The following is a 22069-nucleotide window of genomic DNA, read 5'->3' as shown; positions in this document are numbered from 1 at the left end:
AAAGACTGGCATATTCCGGTTTCAAATCAAGACATAGACAGGCGGCTGACAAACTTACAGCAATGCTTAGAACGATTGACGATGCTGCAACAGAAGGACATTGATCCCCATAATGTTCCATTGCCTGGTGATTTACCTCTTCCACCCAAGGGAAAGCCGTCGGCAGATGGCGCTGCTGCCCGGCATTGGAAAGGAGTTCTAAAGGACACTATGCTAGACGGGGTTGTTTTGCCTCATAATGATGTTCCCAGAGCTTACCCGGTGACGGTTAATGCACAGGGGAACAGAGAGTGGAGTCCTTTGGATTGGAAAATGATAAAAGAAGTGAAAAATGCTATTGCACAATATGGGTTAAGATCTAATTATACGCAACAAATGCTCGGTGCGATATTTACTACTGCAGTTTTAGTACCTAATGATTGTTGTCATTTAGCTAAGATCTTGCTTCCTTTATGTATCATGGAATGGATATTTTTTGCTGTATCTATTGTCAAAAACTATTGTGACTAAGGTGGAAGCTATTGCCCAAGTTATCATCCGTTTAAGAAAACGATGTCAAGAGATAGCTGGTTTTGATCCTGCTATTATCTATGTTCCTATTACAGCAGAATACTTTATTTGGGTATTGCAAAACGATTTTGTGTTAGCGATGGGTTTGAATGCCTTTATTGGAGATCTTACTATTAATTACCCAGCTCACCGACTAATAAAGTTTTTGCTCTGTTATGGTTTTGACATTATTCCAAAATTCTCTAGGAGACCAGTTAACGGGCTGACTGTTTTTACAGATGCTAGTAAGAATAGCCATCAGGCCGTCTGTGTGTGGCATCACAATGGGCAATGGCATTCACAACGCTTGACGGGTGAAGTTACTGATTCCCTTCAAACGTTGGAATTATATGCTGTTCTTGAAGTATTTAGGAATTGGTCAGCAGAACCTGTTAATGTTGTTTGTGACTCTTTGTATGTGGTTGGCATAGTGCAACAATTAGAATGTGCTATCTTGAAGGAGGTGAATAATTATCGACTTAGTCAACTTTTAACCGAATTATGGCAACTGTTAAATTCCTGAAAGCATGAGTATTTTATTGTCCACATTCGTAGCCATTCTGGCCTTCCTGGTAGTTTAGTGGAAGGTAATGAGCGTGCTGATCAATTGGTAGCTTTTCCAAAAAGTTTCCCACATTTCCCCCTTTTTGTTTTTCAATTAAAAATGCCGAGTTTATCGTCTTCTGCAGGGCCCTTTGCAGACAAGAGTATAAATACGGAATAATTAATGCTATAACAAGTGCAGTACTGAGAATACATATACTACTTAGCCCCAGAACAAAAGCTACAAATGCCAACTCGCACATGACAAGGGGTATTATGCATGACTGGGGATGGTGGGGTCGTAGTGTCTGAAATCTGAGTACTACAGCTCTATGAGAAGAGTATTTGGGATGTTTATGTTTCATTGCATTAACGACAGAAGGACCCTGGTTTTCTAAATGTGACTTATATAGTCACTTCAATTAAATAAAGTAGAAGGAATCCATAACAATTATTATTATTTTCACATTATTAATACTATGATCAGAAATTCCACCTCTGAACTGCTATGTTTGGAATAGTTCAGATTATTAAATGTAAGACTGGAGAATCTACCTCCACCCCAAAGCTTCCTGGCTAGAGGTACCAATTGAAAACATTGTCAATGACTGAGCATTACTCATATCACAGGAAATGCACCAGGGAGGGTATCATTTGACACTTAATTCTATTATAGGCTTTGGTCAAATCAAGACCCTTATTAAGTGACTGCAGCTATGAAGACCAGCCTGGGGAGTATCAGTGACTAGTTACAACTGCATCATAGAGGTTCACAACTTTTCAGTTGGAGTCCTCATCACTTGTAAAGAGCCCCAAAGGGCCAAAGTGTTCTCTGATGTAATGACCTTTTGCAGCTGCTAACAGCGTTTAAATAAATCTCTGCAGGCAGAAGAATGGCACAACTAAAGCTCAGAGGCTGTTGTGCACTTATATGGTTAAATGTTTTCAATCATCTTAGCATCTGCTTGATGACAGAGTCCAGCTTTCTAACATCCCAAATTCATCTGAGATATGAGTCACTGATCATACACACTTATAATAACCTGATAAAAAGTGAGGGGAGTAAATATAATACACATGCAAGGTATGAGTATTATATCTTTGTGTTTCTAAAAGTAAAGAGGTCATGTAAGGGTAATCTTTCTGTAAACTCACCTTACTAAACACTTTATTAACATTGGTGATGGCAAGATGCCTGCAATGTTATGATATCTCAGGCTTCAATAAGAAACAGGCCTTCACAACACTTTAATCTCGTTTAGACAACATAAAAAAGATTTTGATGGTGAAAGGTCTTCATGATACAGGTAGTATTCTCTGGGAATCCCAAGGGAACTGAAAGCCTTCAGTGGCCTTTGAAACCAAGAGGAGAGTTAGGACCGAGGGCTGAGGTTGAATTTCATTTTGAATTTCATCTTGGTATTGAATTCATGTTTTAGAAAACGCTAAACGACGTTTCCTCAAACTGCTTGCATTTTATCTGTTTCAGCACTTTCTGACAATGACAAGACACTGTCCTTCCTTTATTTTGGAAAATGGTTTTTCTGCCAAGAGTAATGGTTATCCAGCTGTTGTATTATTATCCCATTTTTTCCAGAAGTATCAGTTATTTACCATGTTATTAATCAAAAGTATGTTAAAGAGGCAATGCTCAATATAGTTACGCACTCCTATACCAAGAGAGTCTGAAATAATATACAACATTGCTGTCCTGCTCCTACATTTATCTCACATGAAGAACATGAGGATGATGCTAAAAAGAAGACAACTGTCATGGTTTGACCTCAGCTGACAACAAAGAACCACGCAGCTGCTCGCTCAATCCCCACAGCCATGGGTGAAAATTGGAAGAAAAAGGCAAAACTCGTGGGTTGAGATAAAGGCAGTTTAACAAAACGGCACAGGAAAGACAAAAACATTAACAATAACACAGACAAAGGAATATACAAATGTGACTACGATACCACCACTCACCGACCGGACCCAGACTGTTCCTGCCTGCTCTGAGCCCTGATGTCCTGCCCCCTCCCCGGGCCAGGTCCCCCATATCGCCTGGGCATGGCTCACATGGCATGGAATACCTGCGTCCTCTGCCGCATCCTTGGGGAAACTAACCCCATCCCTGCTGAAACCAGGAAATTATCCACCCCTTCTTCCATGCCATCTATGCCATGCCTAGATCTTACAGGACCCAATTAATTACCACCACTTTCCCCTGTCTTATATATATATGTCCATGCATACACATGCAGATTTAATTCCCATAGTCTACAGGCCATCCCTCTAAAATGCCCACTGAGTTCATTTAGTCCATGACTGTGGGCTCCATCTGTGAGCAGTCTCTCAGAGCAGGAGAGATGGTGTGTGGAGCTGGACTGGTGCATGCTGTATTGGAGCTCGTGGCTGGCGTACCCAGCGCAGCCCATGCCCACAGTCCACAGGCTGAAGATGTTGATCTCAAGGAAGTTGCTGGGTGCCAGCTGCGGAGGTCAGTTCTGATCCCATCACCGCTGCACTTTACTCAGTCTCATCAAAGTCCATCCGTCATCAGTTTGGGTGATTCTTACTGTAGTACAATTGATAGCAATTACAGTAAGGATGACATACAGTAGCAGGGCTTTTTAGCACTTAACATCAGAAAATATGATTCACTGGCTATTCTCACCCAAAATCAGATCCCCATGAGGTACACATTGGACTTCCCCATCCTCCTGCATCACCCACCAAGTGCACTCAGGTCCTCGGGCAAAAGGAGTCCCACGAATGGGTTTGCCTTTGCCTGAGGCAGGGCTAACCCAAACTGTCTTCCCTAACATATTCTTCATATGCACAACAGGGACTTTATCCCCTTCTACTGTACGTGGAATTTTCGATTGGGCAGGGCCAGCTCGACTGGTAGATCCCCTGGTGTGATAGGGAATGTGATATACCCACTCAATGCCATGCTCTTTGGCCCAGGTATCTATAAGGCTGTTTCGGAAATGAGTCCCATTGTCTTACTCAATTCGTTCTGGGGTGCCATGCTGCCCTAAGACTTGCTTTTCAAGGCCCAGGATAGTGTTTCGGGCAGTGGCATGGGGCACAGGGTATGTTTCCAGCCACCCAGTGGTTGCTTCCACGATTGTGAGCATGTGGCACTTGCCTTGGTGGGTGTGTGGGAGTGTGATATAATCAATCTGCCAGGCCTCCCCATATTTACATTTTAGCCATCGTCCTCCATACCAAAGCGGCTTTAACCACTTGGCTTGCTTAATTGCAGCACACGTTTCACATTCGTGGATAACCTGTGCGATAGTGTCCATGGTCAAGTCCCCCGCTCGGTCACGAGCCCATCTGTATGTCGCATCTCTCCCTTGATGGCCTGAAGCATCGTGGGCCCACCGAGATATGAATAATTCCCCCTTATGCTGCCAGTCCAAATCCACCTGAGCCACTTCAATCTTAGCAACCTGATGTACCTGCTGGTTGTTTTGATGTTGCTCAGTAGTCTGACTCTTGGGTACGTGGACATCTACATGATGTACTTTCACAACCAGATTCTCTATCCGAGCAGCAATATCTTGCCACGGCTCAGCAGCCTCGATGGGTTTACCTCTGCACTACCAGTTGCTCTGCTTCTGCTGCTGTATCCACCCCCACAGAGCATTTGCCAACATCCATAAATCAGTATGGAGGTAAAGTACTGGCCATTTCTCTCGCTCAGCCATGTCCAAAGCCAGCTGGACGGCTTTTACCTCTGCAAACTGCCTCGACTCACCTTGTCCTTCCATGGCTTCTAAAACTCGTCGTGTGGGACTCCACACAGCTGCCTTCCACTTCCGATGCTTTCCGACAATCCAGCAGGACCCATCAGTGAACAGGGTATGTTTCTTCTCATTTTCAGGTAGTGTATTATACGGCGGGGCCCCTTCTGCAGACATCACCTCCTCCTCTGGTGATATTCCGAAATCTTTGCCTTCTGGCCAGTCCATGATTACTTCCAGTATTCCTGGGCAATTGGGGTTTCCCAGTCGAGTTTTCTGTGTGATCAGTGCAATCCACTTACTCCATGTAGCATCAGTTGCATGATGTGTGGCCAGGACCCTTTCTTTAAACATCCAGCCCAGCACTGGCAGTCCAGGTGCCAAGAGGAGCTGTGCTTCAGTGCCAACCACTTCTGAGGCAGTTCCTCGTATGCTGCCAATACCTCTTTTTCGGTTGGAGTATAGCAGGCTTCGGATCCTCTGTATCCCCGACTACAAAACTCCAGGGGTCGTCCTCGAGTCTCCCCTGGTGCTTTCTGCTGAAGGCTCCAGGTAGGGCCATTCCCACAGCTGTGGTGTACAGCACATTTCTAACATCTTGTCCTGCCTGGACTGGCCCCAGGGCTACTGCATGAACTATTTCCTGCTTAATTTGTTTGAAAGCTTGTCATTGCTCAGGACCCCGCTTAAAATCATTCTTTTTCCAGGTCACTTGCTATAGAGGGTTCACAATCAGACTGTAATCTGGGATATGCATCCTCCAAAAACCCACAACACCTAAGAAAGTTTGTGTTTCCTTTTTACTGGTCGGTGGAGACATAGCTGCTATTTTGTTGATCACATCCATTTGGATCTGACGGCAGCCATCTTGCCATTTCATTCCTAAAAAATGGATCTCCTGTGCAGGTCCCTTGACCTTACTTTGTTTTATGGCAAAACCAGCTTTCAGAAGAATTTGAACTATTTTACGCCCTTTCTCAAAAACTTCTGCTGTGTTGCCCCATACAATGATGTCATCAATGTACTGCAGATGTTCCAGAGCTTCACCCTGTTTCAACGTGGTCTGGATCAGTCCATGGCAAATGGGGGGTCTGTGTTTCCACCCCTGGGGCAGTCAATTCCAGGTGTACTGGCCGCCCCTCCAAGTGAAAGGGAACTATGGCCTGCACTCTGCTGCCAAAGGGATTGAGAAGAATGCATTGGCGATATGAATTGTTGCATACCACTTGCCTGCCTTCGACTCCAGTTCGTATTGAAGTTCCAGCATGTCCAGCACGGCAGCGCTCAGCGCTTCAGTCAGGCCACGATAATCCACTGTTAGCCTCCACTCTCCATTAGATTTTCGCACTGGCCATATGGGACTATTAAGGGGTGAGCGAGTGTTGCTGATCACTCCCAGAGTCTCTAGTTGATGAACCAGCTTATGGATGGGAATCAGAGAGTCTTGGTTAGTGCGGTATTGCTGCCAATGTACTGTTGTGGTAGCAATCGGCACCTGTTGTTCTTTGACCTTCAACAGCCCTACCACAGAGGGGTCCTCCGAGAGACCAGGCAAGGTGGACAGCTGTTTAATTTCTTCCATCTCCAAGGCAGCTATGCCAAAAGCCCACTGGTATCCTTTTGGGTCCTTGAAATAACTCACAGACTGTGAGACAACTCTCAGACTTCTACGTGTGACTAAGTCATCCCATATTGTAGAGGAACACCTAAAACTCATGAGATTTTTAGCTGATATCAAACTAATTCTACCTCCAGTTGCCATTACGTTGGGTAAATAGCATAGAGAGCTAAACTTCCAAGACAGAAACCCTTCCATATATATCATGTATCTATGCTGACTACGTCTATGCTAGCATGTGCAAGGACCCCAAAGCTATTGAGTGAACTTGAGGATGTGTTGTATGCCTCTCCAGGAACTGGAAACACTGGAATCACTGTATTGCAGACATTTCTGGGATGTGTAGAAATCTGTACTGGGTAGTCCAGAACTGGACGCAATACTCCAGCTTTGGCCTCACCAGTGCTGAATAAAGAGGAAGGATCACTTCCCTTGACCTGCTGGAAACACTTTGCCTAATGCAACTGAGGATTCCATTCACCTTTGCAGCAAGGGCACATTTCTGTCTTGTGTTCAACTTGGTGTCTACCAGCACCCCTAGGTCCTCTCATGCAAATCTGCTTTCCAGCTGGGTGGCCACCAGCATATATTGGTGCCTGGGGTTGTTCTTGCCCAGGTGCAGGACTTTTCACTTCTTGTTGAATTGCATGACAGGATATGATCCTTGAATATGAACCAGCTTTCTTGTGCTCCTCTTCCCTTTAGGTCCTTATCCTGTGTGACTCTTCCAAGCAGATCTTTGAAGAGGCTGCTTTCCTGAAGTCCAAGGCTGTGAGCCTGCTTTTCACCCTCCTCCCTGCCTTCAGAATACTGGAGTTCACCACCTCGTGGTCATTGCAGCCAAGGCTGCTCTTGATCTTCACATCCCTGATGAGCCCCTTGGTGATGATGAGGTCCAGCAAAGCACCTCTCCTTATTGAATCCTCAGTCACTTGGAGGAGGAAGTTATCATCAATGCACTCCAGGAAACTCCTGGATTGCTTATGATCTGCTATGTTTTCCCTCAGTGTCATTTAAGTTCCCCATGAGAATGAGGGCCTGCAAATGTTAGGGTGTTTCTAATTGTCTGTTGTCATCCACTTGTTCTTCCTGGTCAGGTAGCCTACAGCAGACATCCAGTATAAGGTCACCTTTACCTCTTCTCTCTTTAATCCTAACCCATAAACTCTCTGTTGGCTCCTCTTCTATCCCCAGGCAGAGCTTTATCCACTCCAGCTGCTCTCTCACATAAAGGGCAACTCCCTCTCCTTGTCTTCCCTTCCTGTCCTTCCTGCAATAGTGCCAATGGAAGTGACAAAAAGATGCATTGCTTTCTCCAAAACCTTCCCCAAGTACTAATTATTCACATGAGGACCTCATTAACAAACTGAAAGCAGGCCCCTGCTCATACAGAATTTGCCAACTTCTTGCAATAACATTTATGAAAAGGAAAACTATCAGTGAACAGAAACATCAACATCATAGATTCACCTGGCTCACCCTTCAAATCCAGAACATTCAGGAAATGTGAAAGAGAACATGAAAACAAGAACTTCAGGCAGTTGCCTCACATCTTCTTTTGAGATTTAAAATGTTGCATAAGCAAATTTTCTAGAAATACTCACATTCACTGCCTTTGTGGTTGAAGCACTTTTGCAGTAGGGGAAAAGTGCTCATATGAAAGGGAAGCTGAAATTTAGATTCATAGCATTTGCAGTCATAGGAACCTTGGTTTCTGGTCTAATCTTCTCAAAATGGTCATCAACACTCCTCTCCATTCTCAGAAAGGAGGCTATTTCTCCCCATAATGAGAGAACAGGATTCTAAAAAAAAGTCAGCACAAGATTAGCCATATATATGCACATATGTAGATTTAGGGTCAAGAACTTTGGTGTCTTGAAGTCAATTTCTGCCTCCTCCCCTCCATACCCTCCATACATGGTTTTGGGATTTTTTTTCACTCCCCACTCAAGGACAAAATTCAAAGGTTAGCATATGTGGCTGAGACACAGTCTTCCCTGACGTGATGACAATGCCATGGAGCTCGTAATGTCTCCAAGGATCTCAGATTCAGGCTGTTGCAAGTTGCTCTAGGTGACTAACAAAAGGACCCAGGACCTTTAAAAAGGTTAGTAGAAGGCAGCATAAATCAGTAGAAGCTACTCCCTCCCCTCTTGTTTAAGCACCCAACTCACAAAAAACCGCCACCTTTGACATCAGTGCCAATTCCAGCTTTGCTTATTTTGAAATATATTAATACCCTCAAAAGCTGAAAAGAAGAAACAGGTAAATAAGCAGAATTTTCTTCTTATATCTTCTTATCAACTGCTGTCACCTTAACAGAATTGTTGCAATTTCAACTGATTTTTACATATTTCTTTCACACTTCAAATGCTGCGGAAATATATCAGCTCATAAAAAATGTCTTTCCTCTCCTCTCCTCTCCTCTCCTCTCCTCTCCTCTCCTCTCCTCTCTTTCTCCTCTCCTCTCCTCTCCTCCTCTCCTTCTCCTCCTCCTCCTCTCTTCTCCATGTTGTTTTCCATCTAGCCAGATTTAGCTCCTTAGAATTCTTGAGATATTAAAAATTTTAAAAAAAAGGTGTAAAGCATAACTTGAATTATGCAGATATTCTTGGATAAGACAACAACTGAGTAACAGAGAGTGGTGATGATTACTAGCGTTTACTGATATTATCTTGTGTGATTTCCTATACGCATTTGGATTATATAGATTGCTTTGCTATGATTGTGTTCTTTATCTAATAATGTCTTCAACTTACTGTACTGACAATGTTCTTAATGATTATTTATTTGAAGGGTGACTCAGCAGCTTTGAAAAATAAGTATGAGTTTACATTTCAAGGTTTTTAACTGTTACTGTTATGATTTTTTATTTTCATAACAAGTAGAGTAAGAAAGGCCCTGCATAGCAAAGGGCAGGTGTGATCTCTCAGCAACTCATATAATTCTTATATGTAACATTTATAAATTAACATAGCTGGTCATTTATTAGTTACAATTACAGCTTTTATTTAAATATTGAAAAATAATTGATTCACATACAGAACTTATCAAATTTGAAATAGAGATCTGAGTAACAAGCGAGGATAGCTGTAATGATAGTCCATCACAAACCAATCTATTAATACTCTGTATTTGTTCTTTCTCAGATTCCACCACCAGATTGATAATAATGAACTAAGCATCAAAGAAACATAAAGGGGTTAGCTTTCACAGAGGACGGACTGACAAGGTAAGATTTTTCAATTCACAGATTCTCCTTATCTAAACTGCCTCACACTTTTCAGAATCTCAGAGTGTTCAACAGCCAAACAGGGTCATTATTAGGTCATGGGGTCATAAGGGTCATTAACAGGAACATGGCAACTCTAGCAAAGGCTGTTCTGTATTGTTGACGCGGAAGCTCGGACAAATACACAACAAACAATATGATCAAGGTAAATGGCACTTTATTGCACAGATAGCTCAGCTAATATAGACAGTTTTCTCCCGCGCTACGCTACACTCAAGCAACAATTGGTTACATGCATAGTTCAAACAAGCATCTCTACTATATGATTGGCTAGCCCCAGCTGTTCACTCGCATAGGTATCTACTTCTATGTTTTACTCAAAAATCCTGCTTATCAGTACATTCAGCAACAGTTCTTTCCTCCCTCCACATAACTCAGACGTTCACAAAACACAATTTGACCTTCGACATTCCTTGAAGCTTACACTGTCGTCAACAAGTCCTCAGTGCTTGGGGTGCTCACAGGGTGATCACTGATCTCTAAAAATTCTCCCACAAATCCCCCTTTTTGTTTTTGAGCAACCTAAGCTCCTGCGAACATTCTTCCCATAGACTTTTCCAACATTCTCCTTAAGCATGTTAATAAGCATGGTATAACAGCAAGCAACACTATAACTATAAGCAATATGGTTAAGCTTTGCTTGGCCAAATCGAACAACCACCCCGACAACCCCCAAGATCAGAACATACTGTCCAGCCATGAGGACTGCCAAGTCAATTTTTGCATATTGTCCCTCAATTTGGTCAGCTGTTCGTGGATTGAGGACGAATGATCAGATAAATTCATACAACACATTCCCTCAAAGTCCTCGCACCCGTGTCCTTGTGCTAAAAGCAAAAAATAAATTGCTGCTCTATCTTGTAATACAGCATGTCTTATGCTATCTACATCAGTCAAGAGAGAAGTTATTATTTCAGAAGTAAGGTTAAACTGTTTTGGGGTGCTCACAGGTTGTTTTCTTTCTAGCTCTTAGGAAGGTGGTTTTTTCCACATTGACATATGTGAATTCAGATTATAGCGTCACCTTTGGATGTTAGATTTAAATGGCACATCACTTTTCAGCTAATTTTCATTCAAAAATATTAATATTTTTAATGGCATTTTTTTACTAGAGAGTTATGTATGCATTTGACGGTACTTGGGAATACTTTGTGCTTGAGTTTCATGGCTCTTGAATACAAAAAGATTTAAAGCTTTGGTTACCTAAAATAAGGAATATGCTGACTAAAACACTGATAAAACTTTGTTAACATCTTATTTTCTAATCTGATGCTAAAATGGGAGGGTTTGTGGGGTTAACATCTGGGGTTTTTTTCTTCTTTTTTTTTTTCCATGAGGGAAAAGCTTTGAGTCACAGCGTCTAATGTGTTGTTAGAAGAAATGTATTTTTGGCACAGAGAAATATAAATTCCCAACCACAGGAAACCTCTGGTCAATATCTATCGAATATTTCCTTAAGTCAGAACAAGTCTGTGTTACCTGTTGAATATTTTGCTTTCCCCTGATGGTCTCAAAAACAAAACCTCCCAAAGATTTTGCTAGGTGTCATTACCACCACAAAGAGAATACTCTTCTGAATATATTTGCTGTCAGGTAAAATAAATTAAAATAAATACATAAAAGAATAAATATATGAACCTTTAGCAGGTAAATTTACTCATAAGCATTTATCTATTTCTCACATCTTTCAACTGCTTTCAGACAATGTTTGACCCCTGAAAAATACTCATCCTGACAGCTAAGACGACTCTTTATTATCCAGCTCTATTGTGCCCCCAGCAATTTTCATATTTTTTGCTAATCATAGGGGAGAGTTCAGATTCATTTCTCTGCAAGAGATGGAGTTCTACATTTCCACACTACTTTTTCCTTTCTTTTTCAAGTTTTTCTTATGATTCTCTAGAGAAAGGAAGCATGAACAGCAACAGTTCCATCTTCCTAGGCACAGTGAGAAACATAGTCAAGGTGTATTCACCTTATAGCCCACAGCCATCCCCAACCCATTTTCCCCAGATCATCATCTTCCTGGCCCTTATGCCAAAGCCACAGCCCTTGGGAGCCAATTAGTTTCATAGGTCATGACACCTTTGTCACAGAAAATAAAGCTTAACCTTGTCCATAAACCTCATTTGTCCTTGGCTACTCAATTGCAGTCAGATGGTTAGGGCCAGCAGATCACCTGAGGTTCAAAGAATTTGAAGTGGACAATGCTGGATCCAGCTATCATTTTGAGATCCTTGTTTTGTTTGCATCTACGTGTTATAAGCTTTGTCTATTAAAGTCTCGAGTTCAGAGGGTTGTTTTTCCTTGCACTGTGAGCTCTCTTCCTACCTACCCTTGAGACTTTGCTACCAACAGCTGTAGAAGAAAATTAATTTCTAAATAAATCGTCTATGGTGGTGGAGCCACAAAGTTCAGGCAGGCACAGGTAAGAGGTGAGCATCGCTGCAAACAGTTTTTTCTATATTGTCTGGAGGAGTACAGCATTGCTACTGTGGGGAAAGCAAATACATCAAGACAGGCTGTTTGTCAGCACAGACCAGTGCATCTTTATGGCATTCACAGATACATCTGATAGACTATTTGATCTCACTGTCAGCAGTGCTCATTCAAGGATCCCAGCCCTGTCCCCAACTTTGAAAACATCTTTCCATGTTTGAGGCCTCTAAACATAGATCTTGAAGGAAAGACACATAGTCCAATCTCCTCATCACAAAAGCTTCCCAGCCCGACCAGGGCCTGATCTCTGGAAAGTGTTGTTTTCCTGTGAACTGAATAAAACAGAAATAAAAGGCATTTGTCATTCTCAGGGAAGGTCTAAGGGAGGACTGAGTAACACCCAGACTGAGATACTCCTTTGAGGAACTTCCAGTACCCTTAACCTTCCCTGATGCAGAGAGAATTATTTCACTCAGACTCTCAGCCAAGTATATTCACCCCTCCAGAGTCTAAGCCGCGTTTTTATCAATCTAGGTGTGAGCTGAGTACCTAAACTCCACTCATATTTGGCAAAAGTCCACTGAATGTTGTCAGTGAAGCTTAGGCAGCAATTCATGTCATCCTAGTGTAGAGTTCCCAGTAACCATGATGAAAAGCCCCCTTGTTTCCACTTACAGCAGTTTGTAGGGCCTAGTCTTGACATCTAATTCAGGCAGCTACCTTAGGAGACAACTGATAGCAGGAATATGCTGTGCTCAGTGTAGAGAAATTGTCATTTTTTGAAGCTGATTCATCTCATCATAAAATGTTTCCAATTTTCCTTGTGTTACCCCTTTCCCCCAAGTCTATTTCATCAACTTACAATGTTTTCTATTACTTCAGATAAATTAAGCAAAGACAAAATTAAGATGGATTTGTGTCCTCGTTGAAAGTGTTCTAAGGACAATTTTGTTTCTGTGAAAGACATTCTCCTATTTTAATAATTGCATACTTTCAAAATCTTCAGTTTTAATTAGAAAATTAAAACTGCAAATAAAACATTTTCAGTGGAAAAATTCAAAAATTTTAATAGTTGTATTTTGATACATATTTATTATTCTGCTGTTCATCTTTGCTTTCTCTGACTGCGTCTCTGTTCAATTTTTAAATTTGGAAATGTTTTGGTTAGATTTTTTTCCATGGAAGTTTTAAAATGTTATGTTAAACATAAAAATTAACCCATGTGAATAGCAAAAGGTGGGCGGATGTCATATCCTCTAGGTATCTTACAGTTAGGTGTCTAAGTCTAAGCTTTATATATGGGTTTCATTTGCATACAATGGAAGATCTGGATGTCCCAGGTTTCCCATCTTTGTATAAGACATATACAGAGGAAATGTCATATTACAAACCCTATGGAAATGTTTTGTTCTATTGCCATGTATCTCTTCTTTATATGCTAGCTGTAGAAATTATATATATATATATATATATACATATACACTTTTTATATATGTATATATATACTCCCTAAACTTCTGTGGTAGTAATTTTTTTATTTTTTTTATAACTATTTCTTGATGCTGCTTTTTTTCTGTCGCCTACTTCTCATATCTTCTCTCTGTTCTTTGTTTTGTTACTTTGGCTTTAACAAAATAATTGGTGCTATGTGGCTGTTATACTTCTCTGTTTCTCCTCCAGGCTGATGTGTTTCTTCTGTATCCCCAGTCTCTCTAAAGCTCCTCTTTTGTTTACAGCTCTTCAAGAAGCGACTGTTTCCCATAACTGACAAAATAGCCAACACTGGTTAGCAGAGAGGTAGATATTAAATCTTTCATATTGAGGTAGTAAGGAACAGACAGTTCTCCTAATTGTGTAAGGAGACATTTACTTTTGAAAGACTCTACCTCAAGGGTGATCCCTGCCCCTTGAGCAATGTAACACTAAGTTTGTATGTCGTGCCATTAGGCATAGCAGGAGTGCATATGGTAGTTTTGAGGCTGCAATGACAGTTGAGATACTGTTGGAAAAGTTTTTTATGTTAAAGGAAGTAATCCCAGTATAGCGTCACCCCTGAAGCCAACAGAGGGTGATGCCTAGAGTGAAATATTCTTCATTTTCTCATCAGAGGGCATTTAATTTGCTCAACAAAAGGCAGTCAATGTATGTGCAATATGAACAGGGGATCAGGAACTAAGAAACTCAAGTATGTGACACTGGAGATGTATCTTATTTTAGGTGTATAAAACAGTGTTGTCCAGTTCTGGTATTGTCAGTGGGAAAATGTGGTTTACCCTTCAGACTGATTCAGAAACTGGATGGTTGACTGTGACAGATCATAAAAATTACCTGTCCCTTTCTCTTTGTTCTTCCCTTCTGACCCTGTCTTGACAGGGAAAGATGACGAAGTTCAATTTTAGTCCATACAGAAGTCAAAACAAAAATGGAATGAGGCAAAGAATCTCTCCTCCAATCCAGGCTGCATGAAAACAACATTTGCAGACTAATGAACATACTATTACTGTTAGAAAGATAATTATAGGTAATTTTCCCATCCCCTCTAGGACATGGTTTCTGTCAACAGGACTTTGGTAACTGAATTCATCATCCTAGGATTTCCCAATGTCAGGGAAGTCGAGCTGCTTCTCTTTGCTACCTTCCTTCTGATTTACGCACCGACCTTCACAGAGAATGTGGCCGTCATCCTGGTCATTGGCATGGACTACCGCCTTCATGTGCCAATGTATTTCTTTATCAGTAATCTCTCCTTCCTAAACATTGGCTACACTACTGTGACGGTGCCCAAGATGCTGGCTAACATTGCTATGCAGTCACAGACCATCTCTATCACTGGCTGCTTCACACAGTTGTACATCTTCTTCTTCCTTGGCTCAGCTGAATGCTTCCTACTGACTAGCATGGCCTATGATCGCTACCTGGCCATTTGCAATCCATTGCATTACACCACCATTATGGATTGCAGAACTTGTTTATGGCTTGCTCTGGGGTGCCGGTTGGGTGGCTTCCTTGCACCTGCCCTTCCCACTGCCTTCATCTTCCATCTGCCTTTCTGTGGTTCCAACATCATCAACCACTTCTTTTGTGACTCACCACCTTTGCTGGAGCTCTCATCTTTGAAATTGAAGTGATCAACTTTGTGGTGGGCACAACAGTACTAATGAGCTCCTTTATCCTCACCGTGATCTCCTACATCTTCATTGTGGCCACCATCTTGCACATACTGAAGGACGCAGCAAAGCCTTCTCTACTTGTGCCTCCCATCTGACCATTGTCAACATCTTCTACAGGACCTCTATGTTCAGGTACATTCGCACCAAGACCATCCAGACTTTCGATTTCAACAAGACTGTTTCTGTCTTTTACTCCGTGGTTACCCCAGTTCTGAACCCTGTCATCTATAGCCTAAGGAACAATGACATCAAGCAAGGCATGGGGAAAGTACTTTGGAAGCAAAAGGACACTTTCTCCACGTAAGATCAGCTTGAGGAGTAGTATGTGAAACTGGGAGAAACTGGGAGCTACTTGGAAAACCATTTTTTTTTCTCCAGAGCTTTCAAGCACATTAGTGCTTGAAAATGCACTCTGGTTAGCAGAGCTTTCAAGCACATTAGTGCTTGAAACACCCTGTGTATGAAGTTTCATCAGAGACAATTTGAATTCAAAGTTTCATTTCAGCTTCTTTTCCCTTCAGAGAAGATAGTAATCTCAACTCTGTTTAATCATCTAGAAGTCAGTTGTCTACATCTAAGTTCATCATCTGGGCTCCCACTGCTACCAGTGAAAACGGACCAACACCTTCAAAGAGTAATTCACCACATATTAAGATTGGTGTCACCCTTCAAATGTTTCTGTGCCTGTCCATTGACTAAAGAACTAATTTAGACAGTATGCCTAAATGGTGACTACATAAAATTAGGCAAGATGAATCTTTATTTAGATTTCTTATTTCTTTCAGCACTATTGCAAATCAAAACAAACTTTGGAGAGCCAGGCAACACTACTACTCGTTTTTGGGATAGTGATCCCAAAACACAGTTTGCCTCTATGCATGCATCACATCCTGCTCAGGGTGAGCTATTTGTACTTTGTGACACCTGATTCATGCATACTTGAAATGTCTGAAGTCAAAGGCAAGTGGTCTGTGCAAACTCCCTCCATAAAAAGGAAATTGGAGAGAAGTTATTATTTCTAATAATTATTGATCTCATTCACATCTCAAGTAACACAGAAAAATTATACCAAAAATGGGCCTACTTCTCTTTGCTGACTACAAAGAAAACCTATTGCATCTAGCCCAGTTGTGTCTATGTTGTAGATGTCTTAAATTAGGTAGGATTAAGCTTGTTCTGATGCCTAACTTCGGAGTCCCTATTGAGTGCCTAATCTTACTTAGAAAATGTTCAGGACTAGAAACTTTAAATTCCATTTCCTTTGAAATGGTACTGAATTGAATTACCTTTGAAGTGGCCATCAGACATTTATTTTATACAGTCTTGTATCTCACATGTAAACACTGGCATTTCTGGTTTTGTTCCATTATAATGCTTACACAAATATGCTTTGCTTCTATCGTTTCCTGTAAAGTGTAGGTAAATACAATTTACTTTAGCTCATATAATGAATTCAATATTGATTGTGGGTATCCTGGTTGTATGGACACAAGCATAAATGCTAATTTTCCAAGCTGAGCTAAGCTAAGTCGGTTCTGGGTAGCTCTTCAAAACAATACAAAAAGTGAGTCTGTCTGACAAGATAATTTTTCTGATCATGTTTATACTCAGCACTTTGCTTAGAGCAAAGAATCTGAGGGTGAGGACAGCTCTTACATATACATATCTAAGATGTCTATACATTTAAGATAGCAGCATGGTTTCTCTTTTCAATCTCCAAGTAAACAGATGGCTTTAACCTCAGAGATAGCATTTTGTCTCCATTGATTATAAAAAGCATTTAGGTGGATTTTATAGCACAGATATCTAAATGTGAATGAGATGATCCCCTCCTGCATTCTCTGTAAAGCAGCTGATGCTTTAAAAAAAAAACCCAAACAAAAACAAAACCAAAAAACTTCCTTTCCTTAACAAAACTTTCCTTAACAAAAAAAAAAGCTACTTTTAATCATAAGTTTAGGGCCAAACTCCTACCCAGCTGCCCTCTCACTCTCCTTTCCTGACAGGAGACAGGAAGAAAACAGCATGAGAAAGCTCGAAGGTGACAGGGAGATTGTTTACTAATTACTGTTGCAGGCACAACAAACTCGCCTGGAGAAAATTAATTTGAATTATTGCCAATTAAAATAGATTTGGGTACTGAGAAATAAAGACAAACATTAAAACACCACCTTTGCTATGGTTAACTTTACTCCCTCAGTCCCAACTCCTGTACCTCCACCCCAAACGGGGCAGAGGGAATGGGAAATGGGGATTGGGGTGGAGAGCTGTGACCAGAACATAGAAATTTCTCTGATGCTCCTTCCCTCTCACACTCTTCCCCAGTTCTCTTGTGTGGTCTCCCCACAGGCTGCAGTCCCTCAGGAAAAATCTTCTCCAATATGGGCTCCTCTACGCAGGCTGCCATTCCTGTCAGGAAAATTTCCTCCAGCATGGGCTCTCCATGGGCTGCAGCTCCCTCAGGGAATATCTGTCTTCTCTAGCATGGCTCCTTCATGGGCTGCAGGGGAATATCTGCTCTGTCTCCTGGAGCACCTTCAGGTAAATCCAGTACAGTAGCTTTTTACAGCAATACCATATATTAATGCATGAGCACATCAACTTTTACAGTGATAGCTATACTCCTGCAATCATCGTTAAAAGTCTACGAAGCAAAATAAATAAGAAACTCTAAGAATGGGTATGAAGCAATTAGAAATAGTAATAAAAAGTTACTAAAAGCAATATCATGAACTCCCTTTATGGTTAATGTAGGGAGGTAATCCTACAGTACAGTTAATCTCTTCCTTAGGTAGACCATCACATTTAATGAGAAAGGTGATGTCCTGGAATTACTTATTTATCTGCACAGACTCTAAGTGTAGAGTTGATGAAGATCTGTTGGAGGTGTCTCATTTCATGTTTTCGTGCTAGCTATGCACGTCTTCCAGTAAACTGTGGCGTAGATGTGAAAGTCAGTTTAAGAATCTTTATATGTTGCCTGCCTGCTAAGTCATGATTTCCAAAACCTCCAATGGGATTCGCATTCTTCGTTTCCATTATAGTGCAGAAACCATGGAAACTACCTACATAGCTATAAATGTCTTAGAAGATGGTCATTTCAAGATGGAGGATATCTTATTTATAACTTTTCCAGTTTCTGAGCTACGTGTGTTAGGTTCCTATTACATTCAACAGCAAGGTTTAGGCAACTTCAGAGAGCACTTCGTCCCCTGCTTTGGTTGATATTCGAAACGGGTAGGAGAAGTCATTGTCTAGGGGTCTTTATTTTCCTCTACATCCTCAAAGTCAGGTCATTAAATCTCAGTTCTTGGTTATCTGCTTTCAAGTGATTTGAATCCCCCTTTTGCACAAGACTGAGGGTAAAAAGGGGGATTTTGATGCTTTCTCTGAAATTTTCTATTAGAGTTACATGCTTATTGTGCCTGACATTTGGATGCTTTCTCCCTAAAAGCCTCTGATAATATTTGGACCAAAGTCCACACTTCTGTAACGTTTCATATGTTCTTTCTGTCCTGCCCCCTCCAGATTCCATCTTCTCCAACCCCAAATGATGTCAGTGAATTAAGTATAGCCATCTCTTCTTAGGCAGCTAAGGGGTCAATGGCTATCTTCTTCCTGCAAGACTTAAGGACAGCACCCAAATCAGTAGTTTTTGCTGACAACCTCTTTTTACAAAGGGGATTTAGACACTTTGTTTCCAACTGAAATGGGTACCCAGATCACTGGGAGATATCACAAATGAAGTAGAATAGTGTCAGCTGTGTGAAGTACTCCTCCCCCCAGCCCCTCTTAGAATACCTCAGTAAAAGAGGTATTGCTCATCAGGAAGGTAGTGATCAAGAGAAAAGGTCGGGATAAGTAAGGTGTCCAGTTCCCCCCACTGACCACATATACCAGAACAGCACCAGGGATTAACTGAAGCATTTATTAAAGTGTTATCGCAGGATTGCTCCATAGGTTGTGGACCTGCAACTTAATGTGATTTTTTTTTTATTAACAGAATTCCCCAAATAAGCAGTATGTCATTACCTAAATGTCTTAGATTCCCTTGAATATCCTAGAAGTACTTTCAGAGTAATTCTTATTGCAAACAAACCAGTAATAAAAGCAGTGTGATGAAGTTTGATGCCACTGAATCCAGTCAGCAGTTTTGGCTTCTGTAATTTGAGAGTTCATTGGAAATAAGGAGAGCGACAGCCCTCCCTCTCTTCAAATTTTGGTAGTAATGGAAAATTTATCTCTCTGCAGCCCCTCTGAAAATTCCACCCCATGTAGCCTTGATTCCATAAATTACTTTTGAGTTGGGGGTTGTGCTGTGTGGAGATTCTCCCCTACCATACTGAGACACTTACAATCAGAAGTCACTTTTGAAAATTTTGGGGGTGAAGGTATTCAAAATCTCATTATTTATAAATAATATTATTTGTTTAATGGAATTTTCGATTTGATGTCTGAATAAAGGGATAAAAATAATTGTTATTATTTTCTTGCTATTGTGTTATTAATTATATTGTACTTTGCATTTTCAATGAAACTTTAACAAAGATGATAAAACAATAATAAAAGTAATCCAAAAATGTTTTGTCTAGTCTGGAACTAATTTCAATATTTTATTTAATAATTTAAAAACTCTGCTTAACCCTTGTTGTGGTTTGGCCTCAGCCACCAACAAAGAACCACGCAGCCACTCGCACAACTCCCACAGTCGTGGAAAAAGAAAACGACAGGGCAAAACTCGTGGGTTAAAAGAGTGCAATCTAACAGAACAGCAAAAGGAAAGACGAAAACATGATTACAGTACTGCCGCGAAGCGCGTGACCAGACCCGCACCGCTGCAGCCCACCCCCAAGTGGCACCTCCTCTCCTCGCCCGGCTAGCACCTCTTATAGCCCGGGCATGGCTCACGTGGTATGGAATACCTGCCCCCTGCCGGCTCCTGGGGAGATTAACCCCATCCCTGCCGGAAGCAGGACAACCCTTTCCTCTATTTCAAAGTTAAAAAAGGAAAAAGAAACTTGCACTATTTATCCTATCTCCAGGTATACACAAAAGCTGATCCTGTGATTCACATCCCAGAGTACTTTTTTATTGCACTGACTACAGTATGACTCCAGTACGTACAGAACATACATACCAATACAAACAGAACAGTTTAAACTGTGGCTGTCTACAGTTGGGTGTAATTGTTGGGGAATTTCTATGGTACCCCTTCAGGCAAATTAAACACATGTTTGTGCTTAAGTACATATATAAAAAAATGAACAATGCATTGGGCAGAGTTCTACTTCTACAAGTGGTTCTACAAGGAGTCTGCAAAGATGTGTCACAAGCAAATTCCTAATTTTCACTTCCACCAGCACCTATCCTGTGAGCGGTTGCATGGGACACCTCAGCCCGGCCATGGGTCCATCCCCCAGCCAGGCTCTGCTGCCCAAAGTTGGCCCCTGAACTTGTGCCCCTGAGTGCTCCCATTCTAGGACGGCACAAGACCATGCTGAGGCTGTTTCTTATCTCATCGCCAAGGGAAACTTCACTCCCTGACAGAGAGTCTGTTCTGTCTCTTGTTGAAATCTTTCTTGTAGTTGGGCCTCTTTGCCCTCCATATCAGATCACAAATTACTGATTTTGACTCTACGAATCCGAAAATTATGACATAACTAAAAGGGAGCTTAGCTTGAGTAAAACCCCAATCAAGCAAGAAATTATGTGTGTCCAGGAATCATGTATTACAGTATTTTTTATAAATCACACGTATTTCTCAAAATGCCTAAAATACATTATGCCAGTCCCGGTACAGAAAAAGAAGTATGACTTTTTCTGCCTAATTCTCCATACAATCATTTATCTGACCATTTGCACACCTTCTCTGGATGGAAGAATCCACTGTTTCTCAACAGACATTCCCAACAAATAAGGCAGAGGGAGTGGAATAGTGCTTCTGGTTTTGTAGACTTTTTTTTAATGAAATGTAGGTCAGAACAGGAGAAAAAGAAAAGCACAGGTATACCTGAGAAGGCAATGAAACACTGACAAGCCAGTGGACTGTCCAACAAAACCAGGGAGAACAGGAATGATACAGCAAGGAAAAAAATCACTGCGGTTAAAAAAGGAGACAGTGTTTCCATTCACTAACACATTCTCTTATCTTGATTAAGATAACAGTATAGGAAATAAGCAAGATGACAAATATCACAATGAGGTGCAGTCCCCCATTAGAGACCATCACCATTTCAATGAAGTATGTCAGTGCAGACCAGTTTGATGACTTGTGGGAAGTCACAGAAGAAATTATCCAGCAAACCAGGAGCACAAAATGCAAAGGGAAGAAGGAGCCCAATCTCTACAACAGTGACACAATCCTCCTAGCCATGATCCTGCTACCAGTTATACTCCTTGGTTCATCATAGCATAGTACCCCAAGGGTTCATAGATAGACACATATCTTTCAGCAGGCATCATGAGAAGCACAGAGACTTGAGTACCACCCAACAAATGGAAGAAGAACATTTCAAGTATACAGTTACTGAATGAGATAGTTTTGTGTTGGAAAAGAAGACCTGACAACAACACAGGAGTATTGATGGGTAAGTGATTGATATCTATGAAACCCATGTTTGCTAGAAAGAAGTACTTAGGCCTATGGAGCCAACGGTCTTTGATCACTGTGATGATGATGGTTGCATTTCCCATACATATTTCTACATAGATGGTG

General features: G+C 41.2%; 1 protein-coding gene across 1 annotated transcript; it reads left to right on the top strand.

Moving 5' to 3' along the window:
- Positions 1–14730: 14730 nt before the first annotated feature.
- Positions 14731–15658, top strand: LOC104290412 (olfactory receptor 6Q1-like). Its single transcript, XM_009889505.1, is given in 3 exon segments — positions 14731–15295; positions 15298–15402; positions 15405–15658. Coding segments are annotated over 3 exon segments (924 nt in total).
- The last annotated feature ends 6411 nt before the right edge of the window (positions 15659–22069 follow it).

Source organism: Charadrius vociferus, unplaced genomic scaffold, assembly GCF_000708025.1.
Source record: "Charadrius vociferus isolate BGI_N301 unplaced genomic scaffold, ASM70802v2 scaffold527, whole genome shotgun sequence".
Classification (NCBI taxonomy): domain Eukaryota; kingdom Metazoa; phylum Chordata; class Aves; order Charadriiformes; family Charadriidae; genus Charadrius; species Charadrius vociferus.
This window is presented reverse-complemented; position numbering and strand designations above follow the sequence as displayed.